At 32.6% G+C, this 22,671-nt stretch overlaps 1 protein-coding gene and 2 non-coding genes across 3 annotated transcripts; all 3 read right to left on the reverse strand.

The window, feature by feature from the left end:
• Positions 1–297: 297 nt before the first annotated feature.
• LOC124353801 lies at positions 298–10,301 on the reverse strand. Its single transcript, XM_046803799.1, has 2 exons — positions 10,234–10,301; positions 298–709 (listed from the first exon to the last, which is right to left on the reverse strand). The coding sequence occupies exons 1-2, from the start codon at positions 10,240–10,242 to the stop codon at positions 371–373; spliced, it is 348 nt and encodes a 115-aa protein (XP_046659755.1). The 5' UTR covers positions 10,243–10,301; the 3' UTR covers positions 298–370.
• An 11,444-nt stretch (positions 10,302–21,745) lies between these two features.
• On the reverse strand, positions 21,746–21,808 carry LOC124356377. Its single transcript, XR_006921861.1, has one exon. It is a non-coding gene; the product is annotated as a small nucleolar RNA SNORD31 (small nucleolar RNA).
• A 281-nt stretch (positions 21,809–22,089) lies between these two features.
• On the reverse strand, positions 22,090–22,152 carry LOC124356379. The gene has a single exon (XR_006921862.1). It is a non-coding gene; the product is annotated as a small nucleolar RNA SNORD31 (small nucleolar RNA).
• Between the last annotated feature and the right edge of the window lie 519 nt (positions 22,153–22,671).

Below are 22,671 nucleotides of genomic sequence, written 5' to 3' on the forward strand. Positions count from 1 at the left end.
CAGGTTATGGGTTTTATTTTCATATGCAAATTGAAAGAAATCAATCATTATTCCAGAAAATTTCACTTTTTTCAGAAAGTTACATCAAGGTGGACACTGGGGATATGGCTAGTCGGTTTAGTGTTAAACACGTTGATTATTAAATAAAACATTTTACTTTCTTTGTACCAGCTATCCCCTTAATATCAAAAACTGAATGGCAAGTAATGATTTCAAATTAATTTGCTGTAAACTTGTATTACTGATATTGCTGTAGATCTGAATTATACTGTAGAGTTCTATACAATAAAGCAGTGGTGCGAGTAAGAAACTATTATTTCAGTTCGTAACAAAATTTAAAATAATGATATAAATTGTCATTAATATTTGCTCATGGAGAATCGGTTGGCTGATCCTGTGAAAAACCTGGATCCATGAAATCTTGTGGAGGGACTTCTTCTTCAATTAGAACAGCAACAACTTCCTCTCCATTTCCTCCATCATTGTAACTCCCACCAGCGTCGCTACTGCCATCGCCAGCGCCTCCATCAGGACCGTCTTGATTGCTGTCATCAGTTCCCAGATATTTACCATCACTGATGCCAACATAAGTGCCATCTTGATTGTTACCGTCACTGTTGGCATCAATGGAGGTGGAGTCCTGATCGTTGGCTCCTTCATCTTGGGGCATGGCTATACTTGCAGCCAGGATCGCCAAGTATACTACTACCTGCAAACAGCCAATATAAGTTAGCTGAAGAGATCCTTAATGAAACACATCGGGAAAAGATTTTTACTGTATTTAAATCTATTACTACCATTAGGAACTGATTATACCAATCACTGAAGTGTAATGCCACATTAATAAACCAATGTAGCTGAGTATCAAACATTACGACAGTCTTATCAAAAAAATCTGATAAAGTAACTTTATCACATACTAATAGTTTACTTTACTTTATCACTTTGGCTGGTTTATACCTTCCAGTTGAACCTACTCTGGGCACAGCAAAAAGCCAATGTTCCACTTAAATTTGGGCAATCTTACGGATATCCACGACGGGCACATCACTAACCGCAAATATCGAGATTCTAGGGTGCAAGGGTAGTTCGATAGGTCTAGTCTACTGCGGGATATGACTGTTGGAGTTGGTGGGGTTCTCTAAGAGTCAAGGGTTTTTGCTAGCCTACACATAAGAGCGTACCACCCCTGCCTGTTTTGACTGGAAAGGCTGGTTCAGAGCTGGCTTCCCCTTTTTCCGAGGGAACATGACTGAGATTAGTGCCCTAAATTCTTCCTCATGGATCCCGATAGGAGGCAACCTCTACCCCAACCCCCATCCAGAATATCCTCATACTGGAATTAGCGCAAAGGACTTTTTAGGGTTATGAGCAATTTCTAAGCTTCTTGTACTAAGAGAACAAAAACCTTTATCGCATATGCTGCTATAAGAAAATGCGTAATAAAATGTCATACGACTGTAACACAAACCAAAAGAAATAAATGGTCTGTGCATGAACATTCTCAAATAAGAACTATTACAGAAATTGAAACAGAACCACACACTCTTACTAGTTATAATATTGAACTTATGTTCAAAACTGACACTCAGTTTAATACGCCATATTTCATTAATACAGCAATGAAGCATAGTTACAACTGAAACACAATTCTGAAAGCTTCTCGTATATATATATATAAGTATATTGACATGATGATAAGCATTTTAGGAAGTCTGGTTTGCTTTTAAATTTTATTACAATACATTACAAATAAAATAAAATTGAGTATTAAATCCGGAAACGCCAATTTGATTACAATAGTTTTGATCGATTATAATGAAATACCACAACTATAACAAACCGTTAAAGAAAAAATATAGTAGTTGTTTACTTACATGATACGTATTGCCAGTTAATGATAGCAAAGAAGTATAAGCTACACGTTTTATAAATTTCGTTGAAGATTTAAAATAATTTAAAAATGCATCAAACTAAATAAAACTTTAATAAATGTCTGTTTGTTGTTTGCGTACTGTATTCAAGACACAGCACGTTTGCTATTAATATTTTTTAAATTAACTATTATCGTTGAAGTGTATTAGTACTCTGTATTAGTTTACAGTAGTGAGATTAGTGAAATAGTGAGGCGTGACCCTTGGTAGTGGATGAACTCGTGCACATACTCCCCAGTCCTCATTGGTGAAACCGTGTCTCCTATGCCGTCTATTTCTTCTTTTGGTCTATGTATTGTATACTTATTCTGTGCAAAAATGTATTAATTTACAATTTACCCGTTGGCATCATGTTACCGATAACACCAATTTAAAAGTATTAGAACGTCATATTTACCTTTAATTTTGACCTTTTAACATAGAATTAATAGAGTTATTACTTTGACCAAGAGGAATCTACGTATGTACCAAGTTTCAGTCTCAATAACCTTTATTACCAAGGGTTATTGCACTGATTGACAGAAGTAACAAACAATCTATAGATACCTGTCAACTGTGACACGTTTGGCGCTCCCGGCTTGTGCAAGTGGTCCGGTATCATTAAAGTGGTTGTGCTCGCTTATGCGTTAACGGACTTCATTGGAACAAGTACCGTTTTAATTTTAATACATTCAAATTATAACTATACTGGTTTTTTTTTGTTATTTGACTTTATTCATTGTCAACAGTTGCCATTTTGTTAATATTAAAGAAAGTAATACACCTTTTATTTCCCCTCTTATCCAATCAAACCTATGTGCAAAATTTGAGTTCTTTGGCTTAACTAGTTTTTAAGATAATATTTGTAATACAAAATGGCGGCTAGCGGCTAACGAGACATTTCTCGACCTATGTTTATATGACAGTGTTTGTTTGAAATGCTGAATAATATCACCCAAAGCAGTTTGTGGTCTCTTTTGTGAACTCCCTTTACTCCATTTTCTTCTAATATCTGATATTGTTAAAAGCGACAACGTTACATCTGTAATGCTGAATAAGAAGTTCTCATTTTTAACTTGTAAACAAATTATAAAATGTCTAATAAACATCTTTCAGGCCATCTTTCCTGACGTTAATAAACGTTTCAAAAATAACATACAGGAAAATCTTCACATATTAATAAATAAAATATCAAGATACCTAAAAGATTTAAAAGCTTACATTATATTTCAGGTTGTGTGTTGTTTTAGTACAAATTAAACTAAATTACTCTGAGTACACCTTCTGAAATTTATAGTTAACAAATTTAAGCAAACAATATTCCATGGCATTTGGGCACTTAATAAATGATTTTTCCGTTACAAATGTGTAACACTGGGTTAGATGACCTGTACATTCTGCTTCAACCCGGTATTAAACTTTGTAAATTTATGGATAGTATGAAACTATCTAAATAAAACAAACAGTTGCTATAAGGCATTTATTTTTAGCTCTAGACAACTGTCACATCAATTGAGTATTCCCGATCAGGCAGAATCTTCACCTTGTTCTTGCCAAAAGGGACCAACAAATTCTTGAAACGGGACAAAACTATCTGGCATTTCACTAGTGACTTCTTGATTGTAATTTCCACCATCGACGTTGCTGCCATCATTACCACTCTGATCATAAGTATTGCTGTAACTATTGTTTGATCCACCTAAATTTTCTGCACCACTTTGATCGTTGTTACTGTCAGCATTGTTTCCATCAACGATATCACTGTAACTAACTCCGCCACCTTGACTGTTACTACCATCATTGCTGCCTTCAGTTGCACCATTGTAATTTTCTGTACCACCTTCACGGTAACTAGGATCAACGACACTACTGTAACTATCACCGCCAATTTGAGTGTTACTATCAGCATTGTTGACTTCTGCTGCACCATTAATGACTTCTGCTCCATCTTGATTATTATTGTTAACAATGGCACCACTGTAACTATTTCCAACATCTTGATTGTTGCTATCAGCATTGTTACCTTCAGCTGCACCATTAATGACTTCTGCTCCATCTTGATTATTATTGTTAACAATGGCACCACTGTAACTATTTCCACCATCTTGACTGTTACTACCATCATTGTTGCCTTCAGTTGCACCATTGTAATTTTCTGTACCACCTTCAACGTAGGACTAGGATCAACGACACTACTGTAACTATCACCGCCAATTTGAGTGTTACTATCAGCATAGTTGACTTCTGCTGCACCATTAATGACTTCTGCGCCATCTTGATAATTACTGTTAACAATTGGCACCACTGTAACTATTTCCACCGTCTTGATTATTGCTATCAGCATTGTTACCTTCAGCTGCACCATTAATGTCTTCTGCGACATCTTGATAATTACTGTTAACAATGGCACTACTGTAACTATTTCCACCGTCTTGATTATTGCTATCAGCATTGTTACCTTCAACTGCACCATCATAGTTTCCTATGCCACCTTGATAATTACTGTTATCAACTACACCGCTGTAGATATCTCCACCACCCTGATTGTTGTTATCGATTGTACTATCGGCATTAACAGCACTATCGTAACTGACTGTCCCACTGTTATCATTACCACCATTGTTATCACTGACACTTTGATAAACGCCTAAGTTGCTGAAGTCCTGATCAGAAGACTCCAACATCCTTCGGAGCTCCCATACTTGCTCTCAGTATCGTAACCAAACATACAAATACCTGTAAAATATAACAGACTTGATTGATCATCTTGTATTTGTATTCTGCAAAACACACAGTATTTAACTCATTAATTCTAGGTTTGTTACACGTTTAACGTCTACAAGCAGTACCAAATACTTAAAATGTACGTAATATATAGCAATCGATGATGCGTGGTATAATATTAATAAATACAATATCACGTATGGTTTTCATTTTTAATTGACAAGCACTCAATTAAATAATTTTACATTTATAAAACTAGAGCGTACGAATTTAATATCCGTTTAGTGTGTATTCACATTAAAGTGGAATAAGGGTTATTATATAATTCATCATATCCAAAAAACTTTTTCTTCTCCACTTAAAATCTCATAAGACAAAACATCCACTATTATATAATTTTACTGTGTTTCTAAACCAATCAGGGGTGTATCCAGAATTGCGTTTCAGGAGTTTTAATAGGACATATCTATAGGCTACTTTTGACAATCTGGCCCTTGAAGGATTATAGGCCCTTACCTTCCAGCTGGCGGCAACATTACTACTCTGCTGTGAGGCAACTGGTACCATTATATACAGAAACACATTTTTTAATTGTTGTAATATAATAAAATAATGTTATAAAGTAAAATAAAAACTGCATAGAAAATAAAGCAAGTAGTAGAAAGAAGCGGAATGATGTGTTTTAATATAGCCCTACATATTTAAAGTTTAGCAATGAACAGAGCGCTCATAGTCAATATTATAAACAGTATTTCATTATTACCGAGAAAAACTACTCACTTCGAAACGTAAATTGCAACTAGCAAGCAAATGGGAGTGTATCTTGAGATTTAACTTCTTTAGAGAGTCAACCATTGTTATTTAAGTAATTCTCAATTAATATTCAAATTTGGAGAAAGTGATAATAATAATAATAGCTTTATAACATTTTTACAAAATTAAATTGCATCGAAATCGTTAATTTGTTAACCATATCATGAACATTCACTTACAGTCAAACTTTACAATGTCAAACATTCCCCAAACACATTTGCACTGACGTCAGATCCAGCCTTTCCGTATATCACCATACCTCATAAACAGAGTAGAACGCTTAAGGCACCAATAGGCATTTGAGACGAGTTTTTCGGTTGTTGTACTTTTTTATACCTTCAGAGAGATTGTTGATTAATTTGACGCCAAATTGTTGCGGTAGATGTTGAGACAAAGTCAATCTGAACTGTTGAATTCTAATGTTGTCCCTGCCACGTATCAGGACGCATCTTGATCTGCAGTACATGATAACCTCATACACATAGAGGCAAAGCAAAGTCAACAATCCAAACTTCCCAAAAGTTTCCCTGCACGACTCTCTGTAGTTCAGCCTGCCAATAACACTTACTGCTTTGTATAAGTCTGAAGACACGATTTATTTTGCTTTTGGCACAACTTCCTGATAATCTCACCATACGCAAAATGAGAATAGTGATACCATAGTAGGCATTTTTTAAGTTTTTGGGATCAGAATTTTGCTAGATGGCGCAGGGCATATATGTCTGGGGAAACTATAGCACACATGTTATGAACATGATCGTTCCAGGTCAATCCTCTATCAGGAAACACCCTCTGGAACTTCCAGTCAGACAGCTAGTTCATCAGCATTTTCATTTTGTCGAAAACAAAAGCTTACGACTTAACTTTGGCTGAACTATTATCAAATTCAGTTCAGAGAAATACTGAACGCTCGAGCTCGGTTCCGTAAATGCAGTTATTTCCAAATCTTTTGATGGTTTGCTTTTAAAACAGTGTTGTTTCGTCAGCATATTGAATCAGTTTTCATTTTTAGGATAACCGACAGACAATTCGATCCACAGACATAGATCAGAAATAAACGAGGCCCAAGAATAGAGCCCTATGATGATAAGTATCAGTTTTGTAATTAAAATCAGGAACGTTTATTATTTAAAAAATCGTATTCTAATCACACAACACACTATAACTCTGCCCAAATTAAATGTTTCTGAAATTAAAATTAAAATCTTAAAATACAGACAGACAGACATACAGTAAACTAAGTATTTCTGACCCATGCTTATATAACATGTTTATAAGCATGAAAAACGACGAAGAAGTTTTAGTCATATATTTATGCAGGGTGAAGAAAAAGTCAAGACCCACCCCCCCCTTTATTTTCTAAAGTTTATGTTAAGAGATATCTTTTGGGCAGTGGTGCAATGTGTAATGAAAGTTTTTGTGTCCCCTAAAAATGCGGGATTTTGGAGGAAACTCAAGAATTTAAAAGGTAAACCCCTCATTTTAAAGAGCATAACAAAACTTGTGAAAACACAAGAATTGTGAAAACTAGAGATCGCCATCTCTTTCCCATTCAAAATAATAGCCATAGTAACCAGAACAATATTTTTGATAACTCATCGCCAAGACAAATAAAATATTCGAACTTAAGTCCTCCGTCTATTTAGAAGTGAGACAAGCGTAGGATGACTCCTCTCTTCCGTTTTTAAAAGTTTGAAAACTTAATTACTTAAAGTTTGGTACTTGGTTGCAGGCCTCAACAATCCTGTTTCTTATATCTTTTACTTTTTCTACTGGTGTTTTGTATTAGGGACTATACTGCTGAAAGTGAGCAATGTCTTCATCAAATTCATGTTCATTTTTCCTAATAATACTATTTATTGCGGAAAATTTGTTATTGTAACATTTGAAAATATAGTTCTTCATTAAGATTCCCATTAATAAAAATTGTCCTAAAACTTTATTTCCAAAAATCCCAGCCCACACATTTAATTTTTCTAGTGATTTGGTGCAGGATTCACGGAAAACGGATTTTCTGTGTCCCAGTACCTGCAGTTGTGTTTTGTTTACAGTCTCATTGATAAAAAGAAAATTGCGTTCATTACTAAACACAACGTTTCGAACAAACAATGATGAGCAGAAATTAGTGCTTCCATTTCCTCGCAAAATTGTAGATGACGGTCTGGATCACCTTCATTGAACTCATGTACAGTACAAGCCGAATTAACAATGAAATTTGAAATAGTGAAAAGTTTGCTACTCATCTGGTGGACTGGTGGATCTGGCGGATCTTCAATAAATTGTGTTACAATTTCAAATTGTTTCTCTTCGACTAAAGGAGGCCGACCTGAGCGTGGAGCATCTAAAATGGATCCAGATAATCTAAACTTATTTACTAAAGTTCTTAAATATTGCCTTGTCACAGGTCTATCAGGATCTACAACCTTAAGCCGGCTTTCTACCTCATAATAATTTTCATTCAAAGCCCCAAAAATAAATATCATTGCTACTTTATTGTCGCGACTACTGGGCATTGTTTCTCATAGGCAGTGATAATTTGAGAACGTTATTTAAAAGTAAGAATGACAAATCGATTCAAAATCAATAAATGTAATAATACTAAAACACACAAAACGTTATCAAAACACTTCATGAAACAGTAACCATAAATATAATGATACCACAGGATAATAACCGCTCTACACAAAGAAGAGTTTTGTGTATTAAACCGTAGTTCGAACCGGGAAAGCCCGGTCACTCTTTTCAAATAAACTTCTATCAGTGTACTTTCTAATCTTCTTTGGATCCTTCGCCCATTACATTCTTTATTGATTCCGAACACATACGACCAATAAACCGGTTTCCACGCAGACAGTAACTTTACAACAACAATGTAAGTGTAAAGACTTAATTAAAATTTGACGACCTATTATTTTGTATGGGAAAGAGATAGCGATCTTTGGTTTTCACCATTACTTAAATTTTGATACTCTTCAAAATGAGGGGTGACTTGAGAGGGGTTTACATTTAAAATTCTTGAGTTGCTTCCAAAATCCCGCATATTTGGGAAACACAAAACGTTTCAAAATTAGCAAATGAAACTTCCTTTCCACATTGCACTACTACCAAAAGGATATTTCCTTATATACACTCTAGAACAAAATAGAGGGGGTGGTCCTGACTTTTTATTCACCCTGTAAAGTAAAGCATATTATTACATGTAAATGAAAAATATCACTTCCAGCTCAGTCTAAAAAAGGTACATTTCACATGAGGCTGACATGTCAAATTGAAGATACATTATTAGTTTAGATATTTAATTCACACAGCACTTATGGGACAATAACTCTCAAACCTTACAAAAATTGTTATAAGCATATAAATTTCTTTGTAAAATTGTGGACTTGATTTAGTTACGATCCGAAATTATGTTTCTAAATAGCCCTATATTTCGTTCTAACAGTTCAATTGTACACTTACGTGACTTTAAACGGCCACCATCTTGAAACCTTAAGAAGTATCCAAAAATAGTTAGTATAAATGTCGCTTGAAAATTGAAAATTTTGATTGATGTTCTTAAATATTCCAGATAAAACGTTTGCCCAAATGCCAATGACCGCCATCTTGAAACATTTATTGGTTAACACTGGCTAACGAATTTATCCAAACTCCAACACAAATACTGTCTCTTTACTAAGTATATTCTGAATCTATTAGTAACTACGGTAGTTATCGTGTTAACAATATTCCCGCAACGTTCATATTATTCAAAACTTGTACGCCCTATACCTGGTAATCGTAAGAGATATAAAAAAAAAACGTAAGAACAAGCGTTGTTTTAAATGATCTGAGAATTCTAAACCAATGTTTTGTTTTGTGCTATAATGCACAATAACTTACTGTACATGTAACAATTATTTTTCAAAACTTTAAATGGACACCATCTAGAAACCGCAAGATATCGAAAAAAGTTAACGAATAAAAGCTGTTCATAATTACCTAATATATATATATATTTTTTTAATATCGTTTTGGGTATGTGCTATGAATTAATTGAGTTAAAACTTTCAGATGTGAATGCCCGCCATCTTGAACATTTTCATTGGTTAAAACTGGCTAACGAACTTGTCCAAGCTATGTGCAACTACTGCCTTTGTACTAAGTAAATTCTGGATATTTAAATAATTACGGCAGTTATCATGTTCTGAAACTTGCGTTATTGTGTGTTGCGCACTTTTAAAAAACCAAGTACTAAACAATACCCACTGTGATTATATGACAGCATTATTTTTGTAGATAATAAACATGTTTATTATTTTATGTTTCAATCAAAAATACCTAACCTAAATCCTGCAACAGTTAAGGTTATTATAACCACATTACAACAGTTTAATGTTATAGTCAGCTGATTAAAGCAGCTAAAGTTAAAACAGCCGATTGTTTTTTATACAGACGAGGCTATTATAAAATACAAAGGATGATGCGCACAAACATATTTTTTTCGAAGTATGGTAGTTTTGGATTCTGAGGCTCATGATCGAAGTCAATGAAAAAACCTCCGTCATGATATTCCGTCAAAAGGGCGATTACAGATTTCTGTAAAAATTTACATAAAACAATATTATAAATACCAATGGAAAAGTAGCGTCATACGAATTTCGTTTACTTCAGCTGACTGAACTTTTTCTTGCAATATTATGTTAATAAATAAGAAGTAGAAATTTACGAAAGATGTTTTTGAATCCTACTTAATCTAATTCATTATCTATTGGTAATAATATGTTCTGTGTAGAAGACCACTCACAAGTCTCATGGTGCAGGCCCGAACGGTGTTGACTGGGTAAATGTCGGAGTGTGACTATGACTTTCCGTTTAATTTATACTGAAATTATCGTTATATAAGACAATTATACGAAGAGTCATTGTAAAAAAGCGGAGGTGATTCCAATAGCATTGAAACGCAGGATGTGGGTTGTTTGGGTGGGAAACCAACCTTTGCCAGACAACATTCATTGTTGTGTGTCAGTTGACACTTAAGTTTATGAAATACCAGTCCCATAGCAGAAATATACTAGAACCTCTCTGATCAATTTCATTGTTTAGTTTCAAACAATAATGCTGGAATATTCCACGAAATTTCCATGCTTAAGTTGTAGTAGTAGTTTTTTAATGTTTCCATAATGCCATAGTCTAAGTGGTGAAGTCTAAGTTGGCTGGGTCGTTCTTACCCTCCTTGAGAATATGAGAGATCCCAGAACTTTGAAATGTAGACGAACTGAAAATGTGACATTGTACCTCAGAATGTATGAAGACATATTGGTCGCCAATAAAGCTTATCAGTGTATAATGTATTTCAGTAGTAAAATATTAAATACAAATATACAATATACGGTGTTGATATTCACATCTACTTCTCGAAAGTAGCATTCCGGGTACCTTTCTAGATATAATAGGTTTAAATTGTATTTTTATACAAAATTTAAATTCAATTGGTTTAACAGGAGTACTTTCAAACCGCTTAGTAGACTGTAAACTGTGAATTTAGTTTCATTATCATAATTGATTAAATAATTACACTGTTTGAATTTAGTTAACATGCATCCAAACAGAGTATGTTACTATTACTTATATTTAGTTATCTTTAAATCATACAAATTTAATTTTGTTCTAAAATTTACATTGTATATTAGTATTATTGTGATTGCAAACTCGAGTGAAGATGGACTCGGTTCTCACACACAGGCTTTTGACCATTTGGTACTTTCTCGTTTATTCTACTATCACCATACTTGTATATATGTAAATGAGATAAATAAATGAAATGAAGTGAATGAATGAATATTTCATAAAATTGAGTCCATCTACTTTTCCATCAAATAAGTCTTACTGTAATATTTCTCTCTTACAAGTAAACAAAAGAACGAAAAAAGTAAGAATTTCTCTGGTTTATTTTTAAGGTATTTCTGAACCTAGTTAAATCCGTCAAAGAGTATTTTAACTGTAAAAATAAGAGTATTTTTCATATAAGTCTGAATATACACAAATGCTTTCTTTCGAAGCTTAGGTATCGTTGAATGGTTTTCATTATCATACAGTACTACATTATTAAAACCTCAAAAATTTTGATACTTGGCATACTTATGCTTAAAACTAGTTTTTATCACTGCGGTTAAAAATCGTATTAATTTTTTAAAAATAAAGTTTTGTGATGTTGTGTGAGATTAAACTACAAAACTGGTATCCTTTTTTATAAGGCAAGCCTTTCTAAGGGAAATCGAGTTTTTGTCAGTTGAAATCCTTAACTCTGTGGAGTAGTAGATGTGCCTCTTAGCTAACCGCTTTTACTAAACCTCACCCCAGCGAGTCGACCGAAGGAGTGACTTAAAGCTGAGCGTTTTAGAGAGTTGTAATATTTGGGAATTTGGACGGGTGTTTTTCATTTATTTCCATAAAAACAACTTTTGCTTTTTTTAAGGATTCAATTTAAGTAAATTTTTGTGCCAAGCAATTTATTTTGAGAAATGCATAGGTATCTAATGTATGTAAAAATATTTATGCTTGGCGATGACATTTGTCAACAGCAAGTATACAGAAGAGGTCGCCGACTAGGAAGATCACTATAATCTCATTTATATAAATTAGAAAAAAACAGGTAGCATACTCCAACACAGATCACTGTGCGGCGGCACCGTTTATTATTTGCCTTTTACTTTATTTGACAAATTCGACTTTAAATTTAGAAAAGTATTGAACCTGTCACCTGTCACTAAGGCACGAAAATACTCATCAAAGATGCCACTATTATACCAAGAAATTCGAGTTTTCAATTATCAATATGCTGTATCAATGCAGACACAATCAGAAGCTTTGCCAAGATCGGCAAAGGTAGCCACAAGTCTTACCAGCTGCCACTGTATCGACACTATTATATTAATGAAATCAATTGAAGCAACTATATCAATTTAGTTGGGTTACATTTTTGAAGCCATATTGCCGCTCTCTCAGGAGATTGTTTTATTCCAGGTAATCAATTCAGTACAAACTCCTGTTGGAGTAACCAGTTTACCAAGTTCCGTAAATTTTATATTTTTACCTTCACATTTTTGTAGGTATCTCCTTTCACTTACTACACTCCAAGCCAATTATTGCTTCCATAATTCCCATCATTGGTTTTTATGCTTTCCCTAAAAAATTGGAATGTCCTAACACTACATGTGTAAGGTTTATTCTAAATTTCAAAAAATTAATCTTATTATTTTCCATCTAAATTTATTCCCTTTATATTTGCTACAATTTTTGATGGGCATGTTATTTAAACCTATATTGAAAGATGTCAATAAAAATAATAAATTTCATTATTTGTCGTATTTCCTATAAAAGGTTTTACCAATCAGCTCTGCTTTGTCCACAATTTAATTAATTTATACTGGTTGGTTTTTGGTGCATTCGCTAGGTTTATGCCTAACTAGATTAGGTTAATGTGGGAAAAATATAAAATGTTCAGATTATTCTGGTTCTAATGGACACGGGAAATTTTAAGCACTCTGAGCAGTGTACAGCAAATGGCAATATTACCATCTAGCTTTTATAGATGGTACCAATCGTAATAAAATTATACTGATAAATAGTGCTATGCTTTGACCGGATTTTAGTCCTGAGCTATCTCTAAGACAAAACTAGAGGGTTTTAACCTGAACTATCTCTAACTCAAAGTCCGACGTCTGAGACCACTCGGACATCGGCACTGCAAATACAATTTAGAGGGAAAAAGTAATTGTTTTAATACAACAAAACATTGTAACAACCACTTGATTGTTTGTTTCTTTATGTGGAGCAAGAACGTATTTCAGTGGATTCTGTATTCAAGTTCTATCCAATTTGACAAAGATGTGCAATAAATCTGTTTGAACAAAAATGCGTTTTGTTACAACTTGCAAATCCTCCACAATGTACTAGTGTAAAAAGAAGCCGTTGTGAGTGGTATTGAAAGCTCTGGAAACTGGTGGATATGGGTATACACTTTTAGTCCGTAAAATCGTCAAACCAATCACAAAAGTCCTTAAGATGCTGCAATCGATTTTGAGATTGGAAAATACTTTTAATATTAATCCATAGCCGTTTCAGATAAGTTCCCTGAATACCGAAAAAAATAATCAAAAGTATGTAGGATCCTAATTACGTGAATTGTTTAAACAAGCAAACATATCTTCTATGCGACGCGTCGTCCACACTGGCGGAAACGACGCGAAGGTCAACAGACGTCCGTAATACAAATGTGTCTGCTATGTGTAAGAATATCATCTTTGATCGATCATAAGTAGTCGATCACTTGATGACTACTCGGTAGCCAAATATTTGGATTATACCTGCAAGTGTTTTGTAACCTTTGGATTAACTTTGATTTATTGTGTTTCTGACATCAGACACTGTGCTGATCGGGTTAATGTTTTGATAGTAATGTTTGACTTGCAAAATGAGTAAATGAGGTCAAGATACGTTACTAATTACAGAAAATACTGATTGAAACGGGAGGGAATATTGCGATAGACGCCCTAATGATAAATTTATCACAATGTTTGTTAAGTAGATTCTGTTTCTTTTGGTGAAAAACAACATAATTCATGATGCAGCTGAATACCCTGATTTTAGGTTCAGTTCTTTTCAAAGTATCAAGTACTTTCTAGTAATTATGCCATTAATGTTTGTTCCTCTCAGACTCATTATATGTATGACATGTTTTGTGGGAAAAACATAAAAAAACAATTTTCTTACGTTATGCACCAAATTTGTTTTACTTGGCCTCTTATTTTCGTCATAGTATTTTCGGAAATTATATATACTTACCTATGTTTAACATGTTCATTCTTCTAAAACCTATAGACAGACGGTTATGGGGAGGCAGGAGCTCCATTTAAGTGAAATGAAAAATTTATATTTATAGAGGCGAAGTTGGTATTAAAAGGTTCTCTCTCCACTTAACCTCTAAACACAAATAAAATCATTCCTATTATACAATAGACTAACTGGCAAGTAAAACTTAACTAGGTTTAATAATTAATTACAATAAAACAACAAAATTTAATTCTTAAATTAAAAATTAAAACAATTATGCTTGTCAATAATTCTGGTATTATTCGGAGAACGGAAACCGCCATGCGGAAACGACTGATTATTTAAAGAAATTGTGAGATTTATTATATAAGTAGACGAAGATTTATTATGTAAAGCTATCCGATCAATCGGAATTGATAATAAAGATGTAGATGAATTGGAATTGACAATAAAGATGTACCCCTCAAGAGTTCTACAAGTACTAATATCAAACATAATAATCTAAATTTGGGGCCAAATAAATTAGACAACCATTATGGATTATTGCGTGCAACAAACTAAGTGAATTAATATCTCAAAGTTCTTTGGATTTTAATAGTGATAGTTATCTAAAATAAGGAGATAAATGATCATGTCTACAAGTTGAAAATGAACCTAATACAATAATTCTGTGCACCCTGAATTTTATTATTAAGCTTAACAGTCATGTAACTGATTACTTCCGCCACAGTAATTGAAGTGAGGCAAAACTAGAGAATCACATCAAACAGCAAGTATTAAGCAATGCGCTTGAGACCATGTATACAAGCAAAAACCCTGTTACACATTAATGAAACCTTCTCAGGCCATCCTAGGTCCCCCCCCCCCTAATATTTTGTTATTCCAAACCACAATATTCCCAGGTTAAAGGAAATCAGCATGGCGTAAAGTATATAATTTGTTACAAAACAAATTTCAGATTTTTTAAAACAGTTACATTGTGCAGATTAATATATTTTAATCTTGCAAATTAATAAAAGTATTAAAAATTTATATACTGAAGGATAATTGTACATATTACCAAAAGTATCATTTTTATTTTAAACACTCATTGATAACTAAACTTACTTTTACTACATTCCTGTTAGCATCTGGATGTCTTCTTCATAATCTACTTGTAGATTTTTTTTCTTGCCTTGTTACTACTTTTATTGTTGACCTTCAAAAATCTAAGATTTGTTCACTTTACAGATTACCCCTGTTAAAATCCCCATTAACATTGATGACCAAATTACCTTATTATAAAGGCAACTTGAGAACAAACAATAGTAGTTTTACAGCTTTTATTAAAATTGAATTAATTAAATAAAAAATTGCATGTTCCCACTTGTCTGTAGTAGGCCTATTTCCCAATATTAATAAAATTATGGATCCATGGATGTGCCCAAAAACTGGCATTAAATCAACAGCTTTAAATGTACAATTGTTCTATACAAGTTGTTTGACTTACCAGCTCTAGATCTTCAGCTGTTGTTAACCAATTAATCACCAAATTCCAACTTTAAATTCATGTTGATTCTCTTTCAATTACTTATTTTGCTTTCAAGGAAGTTTGTTATATTATTACTTAGCTTTGAGCTGCAATCATATCACACTTTTGAGATTGTTTGTGAAATATATATATAGACAATTGCTGGTGAAATACATATTGACAGAAATTTTTGTCCCACTTCACTGCATGTTTTGAGGAGTAATAAAAGTATACATTAACGTTTATCAATCTCTTTAATACAGTGATTTATCAGTTCTTATCAAAATTTCTTCCAACTTCTCCTGCCATCTTATAAAAGAATTACTATACCTATCTGCAACTTGTTGCAGCTACTGTTTAACAATATGTAAATCGTTATTTTACACAATATACAATAATACACTCTTGGATCAATTTCATTGTGTACAATGTACATTTCAAATTTGATGAATTTATCTTTAGGTACTTGTAGGGAGTTACTTGAAAGTACTCGAAAATAGTTACTAGTACTTGAAAAGTTAATGTAGTAAATAATTTAAACCAAATTGTTATACATATTTAACTACTTTGGTGGCTTAATTTAGTATTTGTGTGTAATCAATTTGAATAGTTTAATAGTCTTATTGAACAATAAATTGTTTGTTATAAAATCTGTGTCATTTAATAATACATTATGATTAATTCTGGCACTTTTGTAAATTGTTCTAAATTCGACAATTGGTGACTTTTTGTCCAAGACATGTATTCTTGTTTAATATACTATCACTTCTTGACCCAATCAAAGCAGGAGAGGGGTTAAAGGTTTCTAAAGCTATGTTGTCTGCAATATTAATATCATTACCATTGACTTATGATTAACTATCATTGCCCTTTACTGATTAATGATTTATGATTAACCATACCAATACACAAACAATCTTGCCAAACTATTTAAGCTAAAATTTAATGTGGGAGTTTTTACATTTTACGAAAGGCATTATATGCAGAGATTATTAGGTTTGAAAAGTTCAATTAAATAAATGTACACACATTTGTAAATGAGTTTTTAATTGTTCAACAATAGTTATAACTCACACATGGAAAACCCATACAAGTAATCAAAATACAGAGTGTCCCACAAAGTGGGGTGAGCATTGTAGAGAGCTGAAATTTTCACAGAATATTTTTAAAACCTATTTTGTATATAAATTTGTATCCATGACTTGAGAAATTCTCCACCTTGGGTATAGTTAAGCTCAACATAAGTAAGCTCTCCTTCAAACCTGTAAAAACATTTAAAACCATTAATAACAGAGTAATATCCTACTGGCAAATCACAAAATATTTTACTCGCAAATCAAAAATATGTTTAATTATGTAACAAATAATTGTTTCTGCAGCCTCAGTGTAGGTAAGGTAGGTCATCACAGATGATCATAGCGTATATTATTGACATCATTGTTGCAGAAACGTATTATCAGACATTACATGAACAGAGAAAATTTTTAAAAAATGAAGCAGCATTTACAAGATGTTAAATAATACCTGGACAGAGAAATTTCTAATAAAAGAATTAATGCAGAGTTTAACTAATATGTTTTTGCTCAGGGTTTGGTTATCAACAGAACATTCTGGGATAGAATAATGCTTAGGACATCATTGCAAAAACTAACAATTTTTTTAAAAATGAATTTTGATTTGAGGTTTACACATGAGGAACGTGTACCTCCAAAAATAATACAAGAAAAATATACTTCTTAATTCAATAACAGGTTCCATCCGGTAATAGATGGTGATAAAGGCTGTCCACATTGTGGCATCAGAACCTCATTTTAAGCATCATTTGACACCCATACACAATTTTTTGTTAGTTGGAAAACTTTAATTAATACATACATATTTTAGTATTCAAAATTAGTGTACACACTAGCAACGAAAGGTTATCTGGCACTCCCAAAATAATGCTAAGTGATTCAGATGTATGTGAGGTGAAATAGAATTCAACAACACAATTGACTTCTTTGGAATCCACACTTTAGTGTAGCACACCAATTTTGACACAAGAGAGAAGGCACTCATGTGTGGTTTGTGTGTGCATTTAGTTAAATGTGACTGCCCACTTCAGAAATAAATTGCACAAGAGCAAAATTGCAATTCAAAATATAATTTTTACAGCTTTTCGACTAAATATACGTTTCTATAAATACATTTATGCATCAATATTGACACCAGAACAGGTCAATGAACCAAAATGTTATAAAAAATAATAAAGCGGAATTAATACAAATAAAAGTACTAAAGTAGAAGATTTCATAACCAGTACTAAAATTACACAATTACTATTACATAAAGTACTAAAATTGAAAGATTCCATAACCAATAAATGTTATGTAAATGAGAAACCAAAAAGAAATCCTAGATGTCCTAGTGCAATAATTTGGGAAATACAAACAAAAAATCATGAATTTTGTTATAAAATTACAAATAACAGAACCACATCAGTTTCATTAACTTTGACATCAGATGTCAGCCAGGGATAACTTGGTCATCATTCTGTGGTTAGGTGCAGCAAATTCTACAAATACAAGTATTTGATACAAAAGATAATTTGTTTCAATTCAAAATACACATACAAATTTTTCAAGTTTGTTCAGAGAGGGCAAGTATTCACCAGAATTGTCTGAATAGCGTATATTAGAAACATCATCATAACAAACTTGTATCCTGGCATGAGCTTAAAATGTTGAAAGATCTGTAAAAACCCATCCATCCTTTATAAAAATGAAATTTTAAGCTACTTTAGGAGCACAGTCGTCTTACTGAAGGAGTTCACTTTATAAAACAAATATTATGTTGAACTGTGTTGAACAGATTTTTATATATAACATTTTGAGTTGCCATTTTAAATAATATATGCTATAATATCCTCATAACTACAAAAGCTACGTACCGAAATCAAGTAGAGACTGATGGGGCAAACGTGATCCTAACCTGCAAATAAAATATTAATAGTTATATAACTATAATTGGTCAATGAGAATTAATAAAAACTATTATATTTCAACAATCAGTCAAGATTCTAATCATTGAAGTTTTCAGAGATCTTGGTAGTTTGTAGCAACATCATTTTGTGTGGAAATTGTAACGCTCACTTTGCAATTAGTAGATTTAAAAGTACTATTTAATACATTGAATATACAACAAATACTACACACGAATTGAAAGAATCTTGGAATGACTAGTTGTTCATATTGGAAAATAAAATTTAACTATAAATAATAAAACTAAATTGGTTCATTTCTTTATAAAAAAAAAAATAGTGAAATGACCTACAATGCTAAGGTGTCATCAGCAATATGGGTGATGGTATATTAAGATTCCCCACTATGGCATCGGATCTCGTAAAACATCATTTGACACATCTTAGATCTAAAAACTATTATATTTCAACAATCAATCAAGATTCTAATCATTGGAGTTCACAGAGATCTTTGTAGTTGTACTACACACAAATTCAAACAACCTTGGGAATGTCTAGTTGTTCATATTGGAAAATAAATTACTATAAATAATAAAACTAATTAGTTTATTTCTTGATAAAAAAAATTAATGAAATGACCTGTGCTAAGGTGTCATCAGCAATATGGGTGATGGTATATTTAGATTCCCCACTATGGCATCGGATCTTGTAAAACATCATTTGACACATCTTACTTTTCCATACTTAAGCACTAACATAAAAATACAAGAGCTACAACTGAGTTTGAATGGGAGTATCACTCCTGAACTCTGACCCAGGGTCTATGATCACTTCTCACTGGATTACTACTAGTTTAATAAAAAGATCCAGCTGTAGTAACGGCCATCTCAAAATTTTAGGCCTATAAGAACTATGTATTAACTCCATACACTCTCTAACACTATGATTAAAAAAGGAACATAAAAGTGCATTAGGCTTAGCATTGCTATTATGGGGAAAAACTCAAGATCATTTTATAGATATGAATTTGCATCATTTTGTGTGGAAATTTTAACGCTCACTTTGCAATTAATAAATTTAAAAGTACTATTAAATACATTGCATTTACAACAAGTACTACACGCGAATTGAAACCATCTTGGGAATGTACATTTGATCATATCGGAAAATAAAATTTAACTATAAATAATCAAACTAAATTAGTCCATTTCTTAATAAAAAAAAAAAAAAATGAAATGACCTACAATGCTAAGGTGTCATCAGCAATATGGGTAGTGGTATATTTAGATTCCCCACTATGGCATCGGATCTCGTAAAACATCATTTGACACATCTTACTTTTCCATACTTTAGCTCAAACCTAAAATTACAAGAGCTGACAAGACTAACTATCTGCATTGTTTTTTTTTACAATTTTAATCCTTTTAAAATTAAAAAAATGTTTGTGTGAAATTAACTTGTGAAAAATGTTTTTCTAACCAATGTCGTACTCTTGGGAAACCATACAATGACAACATTGCATGGTACTATGAAGGTACATTTCTATAGGCTATATAATTGATACAGATGAAAAAATAATCACCAATAAACTCAATTATAGCCATGGATAAGTTTGGAACATACTGTATGGACAGTAATTACATTAACCCACCAAGTGTGATACTAGGGTAGTCCCTTGTAAAGGCTTAATTAAGTCACAACCTCCTCTTTAAGGCTCCTCAGAAAAAAAATATCTGCTCATTTTATTACAAATTAGCCTAAGTAGTGAAATAATACACATTTCAAACCTAGTTATATCTTTGTTCGTTTTTATTTCTTTAAAATTATTACAATTAACAATCGGTACCATACAGAAAGGTTAATTTCAGATAGTTAGAATAATCATAAATGTCAGAAACTCTAGTCTGGCATGACTCATTGTTATCATCATGTTTAATAATAACCTTCTGTAAGTATTCATAGGGAAGAGTTATTGTAGTAAGATTAAACTGCATTTAATTAGAAAACAACTAAAAGACATCTATTAGTTTTTGTTTAGTTTAGTTGTTTTTTTAGTTTAAAAGAACACTCACCTCTCCCTGGCTGTTCTCCACATGCAGACAGATCGTTCATACACCTATGGAGTTGAGATTAGGCAGGCTGAAAAAAAGGAAAAATGACTCATTTAAATTCATTGGCAAGTACGTGTACGTGCCCTTTTTGGTTCCTAAATCTTTAATAATCAATGGATAAAGTATAAAATGTACACAAACCTAAATAAGCATAACCATCATAAAAAAACCTATGTTAAGGACTATGTCACAATATAGCCAACATTGCTAAATGATACAAAAACTGTTGTTAAAAACTGAATAGTGCAACTGAACTGTTCATTGATATTTGTTTCACCACTCATTAGGAGCAATTTTTGGTAGGGCATCCCCCCAAATGAAGCTATTAGAGCAACCCACACCGAAATAGCCAGATTATATTAGTTTCAAGGCTTTTTGCAACATAGCTGCTAACAATTTTCCATAAATGTAAACTGTAAGTGTTCAGTGCATTTGAAGGAATTAAGATGGCACTTTTTGTGTTCCGCACAAATTGATGTACTTGAATACAAGGGACAATAATAATATACTAATATTAACAAGCACAGTTCAGACAGCCCGAGGGCATTTCTCAGCAACCAGAGCCTGCCCATGCCAGTGGGTTCAACCATTTCTGGTTCTGACATGATAACAGCAGCCTCTTGCTCTGACGTTACAGTGTTCATCATTACCGTTTAGCTTGCTCTAAACATTTGCAATGACTATTAATTAACCACTAATTCAGTGAAAACTGCACCTTGTATAAATAAATACCACTGTATAAAAATACCTAATGGAGACAACATATTTTTTAACGTATTGCAACTCACCACTTTAGTCAGCTTCCCAGCTTTAATCAATTTCTGTTGCTTCTGCAACCCTGAAACAATGCCTCAAGATGTAAATAATTATTTAAATATCTCCTTAACATTTAACTAACTAATATTCAAAATCAGAATTACCTTCATCAACTTTCAGTCTGGGGCGGTAACAAAGTCATCATATTTTTGTTCTTGTTTGAATACTTAAGTTAGTGTTCATCATTACTAAATATTTGCAGACTATTAACTAACAGCTAATTCAGTGAAAACTGCACATTATATAAATAAATACAACTGTATAAAAATACCTAATAGTAATGGAGACAACATATGTTTAACGTATTGCAACTCACCACTTTTGTCAGCTTCCCAGCTTCAATCAATTTCTGTTGCTTCTGCAACCCTGAAACAATGCCTCAAGATGTAAGTAATTATTGAAACATCTCCTTAACATTTAACTAACTAATATTCAAAATCAGAATTACCTTCATCAACTTTCAGTCTGGGGCGGTAACAAAGTCATCATATTTTTGTTCTTGTTTGAATACTTCTTAGAATAAAAATCTACCTTAAAACTAGTAACTCCAACCAAACAGAATGCTGAGTCAATCCTTTAGCCTCTTCTCATATCCCTATGTTTGATCGACTACATTGCACAACTATAAATAATAAATATCTATAACAAATGACAAGTATTGAAATACCCAAATGAGCTACTAAATCCATCGTCAGTAAAGTTATCATCACAGGTGCATAGGCTATTGCTAGCCACTGCACTGTGTTTCAGTCATATGCTTGTGTTTTATAGTCATCATACGGATGGATTACAATGAAGAAAGATTCCCTTATTAAAATTAAATGAATAAGAAATTTAAACAAATGCTTATTTCATAGCTGCAAAAATATCTACAATGGTTTTAATAGTTTGAAGTAGTTTCAGAAAAAAAAGCTGACAAATATTATTAATCCCATTTTTTATTAAAAAGATTTAGGAAATTTTAGCAACTGCAAAATAAGATGAGATTTGCATTTGATTATATTCAAATTCGAA

This window comes from Homalodisca vitripennis, chromosome 2 (assembly GCF_021130785.1).
Source record: "Homalodisca vitripennis isolate AUS2020 chromosome 2, UT_GWSS_2.1, whole genome shotgun sequence".
NCBI classification, from domain to species: Eukaryota; Metazoa; Arthropoda; class Insecta; order Hemiptera; family Cicadellidae; genus Homalodisca; species Homalodisca vitripennis.